The sequence below is a fragment of the Perca flavescens genome, chromosome 17, assembly GCF_004354835.1.
Source record: "Perca flavescens isolate YP-PL-M2 chromosome 17, PFLA_1.0, whole genome shotgun sequence".
Taxonomy (NCBI): Eukaryota; Metazoa; Chordata; class Actinopteri; order Perciformes; family Percidae; genus Perca; species Perca flavescens.
This window is the reverse complement of record NC_041347.1, coordinates 12,596,251-12,604,668: the sequence shown is the minus strand read 5'-3', so window position 1 is coordinate 12,604,668 and position 8,418 is coordinate 12,596,251. Positions and strand designations below refer to the sequence as shown.

At 41.4% G+C, this 8,418-nt stretch overlaps 1 protein-coding gene across 2 annotated transcripts in view; it reads right to left on the bottom strand.

Annotated features, from left to right (window-relative positions):
* Positions 1-304: 304 nt before the first annotated feature.
* The window catches only part of LOC114571990 (striatin), a 29,916-nt gene continuing 21,802 nt past the window's right edge, over positions 305-8,418 (bottom strand). For both annotated transcript variants that reach the window (XM_028603342.1, XM_028603343.1), the window contains 9 exons: positions 7,101-7,247; positions 6,530-6,666; positions 4,721-4,896; positions 4,036-4,083; positions 3,824-3,945; positions 3,564-3,731; positions 3,322-3,462; positions 2,441-2,629; positions 305-1,891 (listed from right to left, as the gene is read on the bottom strand). In XM_028603342.1, coding sequence (XP_028459143.1) covers positions 1,722-1,891; positions 2,441-2,629; positions 3,322-3,462; positions 3,564-3,731; positions 3,824-3,945; positions 4,036-4,083; positions 4,721-4,896; positions 6,530-6,666; positions 7,101-7,247 — 1,298 coding nt within the window. In that variant the 3' untranslated portion in view covers positions 305-1,721. The remainder of the gene's footprint in view (positions 1,892-2,440; positions 2,630-3,321; positions 3,463-3,563; positions 3,732-3,823; positions 3,946-4,035; positions 4,084-4,720; positions 4,897-6,529; positions 6,667-7,100; positions 7,248-8,418) is intronic.

The window sequence follows — 8,418 nt, the reverse complement described above, 5'->3', positions numbered from 1 at the left end:
AGATAATGAAGACAACTTAAAAGTGGCAGTTTTCTCCTGAATCTTTGTTGATCCAATTTGTGTGTCAAAAGCGCACCTCCTCTCGGAGTCTTAACTCAGTCAAATCTGAACATGCGGACATTATACTGTACGCATATTTTTAGATTCAGATTGACACTTTTCATGGACAAATTATCTCTCATGTCCATAGCAAATGATTGTCCATAAATCCACTTAGAAATCAGAGGAAAAAAAGTCACTCCTTATAACTCTAGAACTTGCCTGAGAATCATGTTTTTGTCAAATGACCAACATCAGCGACCAGTTAACATTTTACAGCAGTTTTTATTTTGAACATACTTTCATATACAAACCAGTGACTGAGAAAATGGCTCATTTGAAGCTGTACTCTACACGTACAACATCTTGATTGATTTGTGTGTTTTTTTTTTTTTTTTTTATAGTTTTGTCCTCACAGTTTACAGGAAACTGGAATTTGCAGGAGATTTCTCTTCCCTCAGTGGTGGATGGTGAACTCATTATTTCAAAGTAGTCCCACAGTACTGCACTCAATTCCTGCTAAACACTGGACTACTGTACATATCTGGACATGATACATCACATTGTAGTCAAGCATGTCTGCACAATTGGGGAAAACTACATACAGTACAAGCCATTCAATTCACACAAGAGCAAACTGGCCAAAATCAATTAGTTATTCCTAAAATGGACATCTAGAAGTTTGAATTGTAATTATATAACCAAGATGGTTTACTTTGGACACATATGCTTGTAATCTTACTTCTGAAGTGTACAGTTACTTGAATCTAACAAACAGGCATTATATTTAATTGTCTGTATCACTCCACCAGTTTTGCCTTGAAATGCACAAAATTGATTCCCCAACCACACTTATCAAAAAGGAGCACTCAAACTCACGCTGCACAGTAAATTTTAAGACTGAATATATATTTTGTTTATTATAAGCATTTTTAATTTTACATCCAATGTTAAAATCGACAACATTGTGACAGCCAGCTCCATTTCTCCACCATCCCCTCCCTCCCTGTTTCCCATAACAAGCTTGTTAAAATAACATTTTTAAGACCTTTTTAAAGCAAAGGCACATTTTTCAATACGTGTTTTTAAAAAGGAAAATAAAGGCAGGCCAGCAAGTAGAGTCAGTCTGGGAAGCAGAGAAGAAGAAGGGAGAGGCTTCCTAGGACAGCTCCAGCGAGCCTTCAGTACTCCACATTTCTGGAACACAACACAAAACCTGACTTAGAGTAAAGGGCCCAGACCTGGTTTGTCTGAGAGGGAAGGTCGAGGGCCAGAGGACTATGGGATGAGCGTAAAGTCACAGGGGCAGAAGACCTCATTTCTCCACTCCACACTCTTTAACACTTGTCCTGAGCCTCCTAGCGACGGAGGTTAAGTATAAGTCTGTCTGAGAGGGGGGTGCTGTGGCGGGGTACACCCAGGCCTGCCTGGATGGTAGATGGGGGACGAGAGATCAGTTCTCCTCCTGACTGTCCTCCCCTGCCGACCCTCTTTATGGAGAGTCCTGGCCTGTTTGAGGCTAGCGGCTACATAGTCTACCAGTCCGACAGGAAACCAGTGGGCTGAGAGAGGTGGGACTGGACCTATGCCTGAAGGTCCTCCCCCTCTTGTGTCTCTATTGGTCCCTGATCATGGGAGGCTGAGTCAGAGAGCCGGGCTGCAGGGAGAGACGCAGCTCCGTGTCATACGAACACTTTGGCGAGAGCGTCTGCCCCGGCGCTGGCGATGTAGCACTTAGATGGATGAAACGCCACATCGTGGATCGACTCCTCAAACTTCTTTCTGTGAGCCGTGAACTCCTGAATGCAGGTTTTACTGTCAAGGTTCCACAGACGGATTGAGCAGTCATGACCTACAGAGGACATAACAGGTTATATATTTAGCAGTAGGGGAACAGCAATTCAAAAATGATTGTGATATCCAAAGGAAGTGCAATAAGCAACTTTGAACATTAACCAGTTTCTCCCAAAACTAAGATGATAAGACTTGCTTTTGTGGCACATGTATGGTGTCTGGGAAAAGCTTATTTACCCCAAAAAACAACGTGTAAAGTTAAAAAAAAAAAGTAGTAACCGTGTTCAGGAGAATAATGAAGTGAATCTAAAATGGCTTTGAAACATTAAGTTGAGGACATCAGCCTTCATGTTTGCTATAGATGAGTGTAGTTACTGCTTACAGATCAGACTGTACCAGTGCATGTCATAAAAGGACTATAATTATCAGTGACTTTGTCCTTACACAGCAATTGTTGAGCAGAGACTTTTACATATCCACCTACACATTACACTCAGTCACTGCTGGGTTGGGTCTGAGGCAGCCAATCTATTAATGAACTAATGTATGAAGGGAAAACGGTTATGTTAGCTAAAGCAAAAGGTGACACTGCTTAAGAGGTACTTACTGCCTGACATGAGATAAAGTCCATTAGGGTCTACAGCTAAGCTTGTGACAGCATCCAGGTGAGCCACCATAGAGTGAATCAGCTTCCCGCTGTTGTTGTCGAAGAACTTAATGTGTCTGTCCTCCTGCGCAGTGATGGTGATGGGAAGAGTCGGGTGGCTGAGGACCTTATTGATCTGACAGGAAGTGCCTGGTTAAAAACAGACAAGTGCATCAGACACCACGCAGGAGCAGGAGTGATCAACAGTCCATCTGGGTGAAATCTTTAGCAACTAAAAATCTGATCTGTGGAGATATTGTGCTGTATGCGTGGATGTTAGGCATGTTAACTTTAGCTTAACGCCAACTTAAATTTAACTTTTTTTAAGCAGTGTGGTAAGACACTGTCTGTCTGTACTTGATGCGAACATGAGTACTTGCTGGTAAACAACTTAGTAACACTAGAAAAATATACGTAACATTGTTATGATTTGCACAGTTAAGTCTAATGACTATCAGTGACATAACTGGCAGTGAACTTGAAATTTGTAAATCAAACCAAATAAAGTAATGAACAGAAAACATCATACCTGCAGACTCAAAACTCTTCGGATCTACCGGTACATGATTCACGTGGATGACATTTTCCCCATTCAAAACGATTTCCGCCGAAAAGCGACTAGTTTGCAGGTATGAAACAATGTGTGCTAATGATTACTTTCCTACAGCTGCCACTAGATGTTCCTTAAGTCTATATTTTCGGATTCTACTTTAACATTATGATTGAATTCAACAAGTGCTAGTTATACAGTTACGTAGTGTGTTTTATTATTCTTATCATTCTTGAAATCAGTGGAGAATTTTACTGATCGGAAGTCTAAATGCCGCAGCTGGCAAACCTACCCGGCTCCAAATTGGACTCAAGATTGAGGACCAGCTGGCGGGTCTCCATGTTGAAGAGGCCAATCTCCCCATTTGTGAAGGATGTGACCAGGTGGGCTGGTTCACTGCACACCAGGTCTACTGAGGAGGGAATTCCTAGCTCTTGTACACAGAAAAACAGATACATTCATGTTAACTATTCAATTAAAGGAAAGATTGAGAAAGAAAGAAAAAAAAGTCAGGAGACAAGCATTAAGGCCTACGTTTGTCTTCGTTGAATACTGCGAGGGCGGGGGAGGTGGTGTTGGCGTCCCACAGTCTCACGGTCCCGTCTGCTGAGCAGGAGAGGAGGCGCTGGTGTGCGCTGCTGTACACCAAACCCCAAACTGAGTCGGTGTGTCCACACAACGCTCCACGCAGCATCAATGGGTCTGTCACAGAAAGCACAACAAACCATCAAAGTCAGTTGCTGTGATCTAATTGGAGAATTCTCTGATTCAGACAAAACTGGTGGCGCTGTTACCATAGGAGTCATAGGGGTCAATGTTGGGATTGGGGGTGTTCCAGCACTGTATAGTCCCATCAACCCCTCCGCTGAAACACTGCTCCCCTGTACTGCTCATCACCACACTCAGTACAGCCCCCCTGTGGTTTAAATAATAATGAATTAGCAAAACATCTTGTCTAACGCTAAAAAAAAATTATTTTAATTTTTTTAATGTGCAGTGTTTTTACCTGTGGGCCCTGAAGGTGTAGATTGGTTCTACATCTAAAGATGCACTCCTGTGGAAAAACATTGTCATCATTAATGTAACATACAAAACCAAACAGCATATAATAATATATGTCGATGTATATGTCGATGATTAGGTTAAAAATGATTGCCGTTGAAGTGTACAAAGCCATAAATGGATGTAATATTTGCTGCTATACCAGTGATCTAGTTGCACATACTGTATGACTCTAAAGTAACTTCAGCCTCTTAAAATAAAATCCATCATATTACCGCAGACTGTGTGTGGGCTGCAGAGTTGTGACTTGACATAACGAGTCTTGTATCAGTTCTTTGTCACATGGGGACAGTTTCATGCAGCCGAATCATGTGACAGTTCAACATCAAAGACGAGCTATGCTACTTATGGGACTGTCATCAACAACAATAATAATGTTCACTCTGCTGCTACAGGTACACAGAGACTGAACCAAACACACTGCTGTCTGAGTATTATTGTCTTTAACAGAGCTGATGAGGAAGGAATGGACAACTAATCAATACTAATCAACAGTAAATTTAAAGCCGTTCATTTTCCTCCTTTTAGCTGAGAGAAATGAAACCACCAGTAGGAATTGATGGGAAATTGGTCTGGATTGTGCTGGAATAGTGTTTGCAGGTATTTAACTTGCATGAATACATTCTTACTTTTTGGCAGGAGCGGTCTTTTGCAGGTTCCACATCTTGAGCGTGTGGTCCTCTGAAGCAGTGACCAGGACGGGCTCCACAGGGTGAAAGGCCAGAGCTCGAATCCCATCAAAATGGCTCCGCAGAGTGAATTTGGGGTTCCATGTTTTTCTCATGGCATCCTTATTGTTGCCAATCTGAGGAGGAGACATCTAATCAGAAACTCAACATCCAAATATCAGTATTGTTACCTATAATCAGCAGTCTTAAAATGAGCTGCAGCTCCTTTAGTACTTAGAGTAGGGTGACCATATTTTGATTTCCAAAAAAAGAGGACACTCGGCCTGGCCTCGAGACAAATCCAGACAGTGGTGATTCTCAGAGGTTAATGAACATGCTTTATTATGCCTCAATTGTGCAAAAATAACTTCTGTAATAAAATAAAATCTGTAACAATAGCTCTCTTTTAAAATAAATAAATAATATGAAATAATGTTCTAAATATGACCTCTTCTGTGTTAGAAAATCCAGCTTCAACAAAATATCTCTTAATACCTTTTCAATGTAATAAGATAAATAATAAAGACACTGAAATATATGTGCCAGCTTTGCACACGGTGCACTCCGCCTCCCACTTGTCCGGTCCCGACCCGGAACGTATGTGGGACATTGTTTTTGCAGTTCAACTGTGAAGCTGCACTAGTCTTGTTTTATAGTTATAAGTGGACTGATGTTTATACTTGTGCGCTAGTGTGTGCGTCGAGACGGCATGTGTGTGTGTGTGTGTGTGTGTGTGTGTGTGTGTGTGTGTGTGTGTGTGTGTGTGGGGGGGGGGGGGAGTGGGTGATATAGAGCGGGGGAGAAGTGAGAGTGACAGTGAACGAGTCCTACCGACTCTAGAGTCATAGTGAGAGAAACAAAGTGTCTCCCCTGTGTTTTCTGACCACGGTGGGAAATCTTTAGCAGGAAACGCTTCTGCATTTTGTGTGTAATGCTGCTCCGCTTTCTGCCCTGGTCCCTGTCTGTCTGCCCTGGTCCCTGTCTGTCTGCCCTGGTCCCTGTCTGTCTGCCCCGGTCCCTGTCTGTCTGCCCCGGTCCCTGTGTATGTGCGCGTCGCAGAGCCGCTCACAAGGCAGCCTCTCGGGAATTACGTCACACAACAAAGTAGCCTACCGTAGTATTGTGTTGAGCAAAGTGCCAGTCAATTTAAGTACACGCTTAATGGTCCCATGAAAAACGGACATTTTAATGAATTTATAAAACCCCCCTGGACAGTAGGTAAAAAGTGGACATGTCCGGGCAAAAGAGGACGTTTGGTCACCCTAACTAAACCCTAAGAGTTTTGTGTTTATTTGCACAAATAACAAACCAGTAAAACACAATACATCCATTGATCAAAAAGGGAGAAAAGTGAGATTAAATAACCCAAAAGGTAGTGTTATATGTTTTTGTAACATTAGGGTGCATTGGAATACTGTAAATAACTTGTTTGGTGATTTAAAAAAAAGCCTGCTATCACACTAAAATCTGCCTTACGTTTTTATAGCCATGTGACTTTCACATTAAGGACTACTTTCACATTACTATTGTAAATCTGATCTCAAAAATAACTTCCAATATTACATTTTTCAAAGCAGCTTCCCAGACGCTGCCTGTAAAAATAGCTGTTTGACACACATTTTCAGCATATGTGATGTGACTTGGATTAGAGGAGGAAGGTGGGATGGGTGCTTTTTAAAAAGGCTCCAATGATAACATGATCCGAAATAGTTTCCCCCCAGAGAAATGGTCCCATCGCTCTTAAAATCCATTCTGCCTCCTTCTACTCACATCGTATGCCAGACTGTCAGCCTCGTTTGCCACGGTGAGTCCAGCGAGCTCCCCCAGGCCCAGCTCGCTCTCCATGGCCTCGTCTGTGCCCATAATGAACGGCTTTCCTGAGCTGGGCGGGAAGGTCATCGCCTCAACTGGGGAAAGAACAAATAAATAAATGAATATACAACCGCTGACTATATGTTTTTATAGGTTACCTTTCGTTGAATTATTTTAGGGAACTCAACATGCCAAGCCCCTTGAGGGTTTTCTGGGTTTCCTTTGTTTTTGTCATGTCTTTTTTACTTCATTTTTCATATATGTAAAACTTTTTATGTGCTAAATAAATAAATCAAATCAAAAACTAAATCAAACTGTGGACACAGTTAGCCAGAGATGAACATAATTTAAGCCAGTCTAACATTGTTGTCCAGGGACTACAGGTGGAAAATAGCACTTGGTGCTAAAGCCTAAAAATCTCTCCCTGCTCTTATACAAGGTTAATGTTTAATTGTACACCCTCTATGTTTAAATAAAGAAAATTACAACACTTAATCGCTACAATCTACTGCCGTTTTTGTTCATGTACCTTCGTCTGGTCGGTTCCCTTCGTGCTCGTTGAACCGGACCGCGCTGGGCCGGGATTGGGGGGTGGATGGTGGAGGCTGCATGTGGGACAAGTCCTCTGCATCTCTCAAGTTAGCCAGCATGTCCTGCAGCTTGGACCGGTTTGGCCCTGTTTAACAAGTCAGGTCAACAGTGTTACTGAACGGACACACAGTGATGGAGAGCTGAGAGAAGAAATAAAAAAATAAATAAAAAAAAAGGGAGGCAAAAAGAACCAAACAATACAATATTTTATTTTAGAGCTTTGAGTACAAGCTGAAAAAGAAAATGCAGAATGAATATAGAAGAAAGGCAGCACTGAAAGAGAAGAACATAAATTAATAAATTAAAGTATGTAAAAGAAGAGAAAATGGGAAGGGAAGTCAGCACCAGAATCCTTGTTAGATGAATTGAAGAGGTACAAAAAGGGTTGAGATACTGTATGTTTATCTCCAAGTGTGGGCTATGTGGAGAGAATAATATAACATAAAAGATGGATTTTGTGATGTCTCAGCCCAGGCAGAATCATTTAGTGAACCAAGTATGGGTGTTTATTTTATGATCACAAGCATTTTAACACATGTGGGGCCTTGGAATCTAACCCTGGTGCAAATACCAACTGTACAATTGCCCAACAAATGATGATCTTCTCTACATACCCACAAAAGTGATAAAAAATACAGACACCGTATGAAGATCAAAAATAGATTTGTTTAAACCAGAGCCAAGTGTATAAAATGTGGTGTTGCAATCAAATAAAAAAAGAAAGTGATATGAACTGAGTTGTTGAACTCATGATTCAATCACAGTTAAAAAAAAAAAAAAAAAAAAAAAAAAAACACAACAGCAGCAATGCAGAGCTTTGGCCTTGCAAATGTGAAATCTAATAGGTCTCCGCAACTGAATGAGGCTGCATCTGAAGTGGGCTGTTACTCAGAGCAGTAGTTTTCAGCTCAAAGAGTCACTTTACTGAGTCACTGAAAAAGCTGAAAAACAGCAGCAAAATGACTGTAGTATCAACATGGCTGACAGATGATGATGAGGATGTTGAAGATGGTGGTAATTATGTTATGACTGGCACTAGCCCAGATGGGACAGAGATGGACGTGTCATCACATCAATGATATTTGACAGTGTGGACAAGATGATGACGTGAATGTGATTTAAAATGTTTAAACGGGACAGAAATGCATGCATTTTTTGGGGGTAGGAAAATAAAAGTGGCAGATTTTGTATGTACAGTACATTCAAAAGAAGACAGAAGAGACATTCAGTATGAAATGATAGACAAATGGACAGAG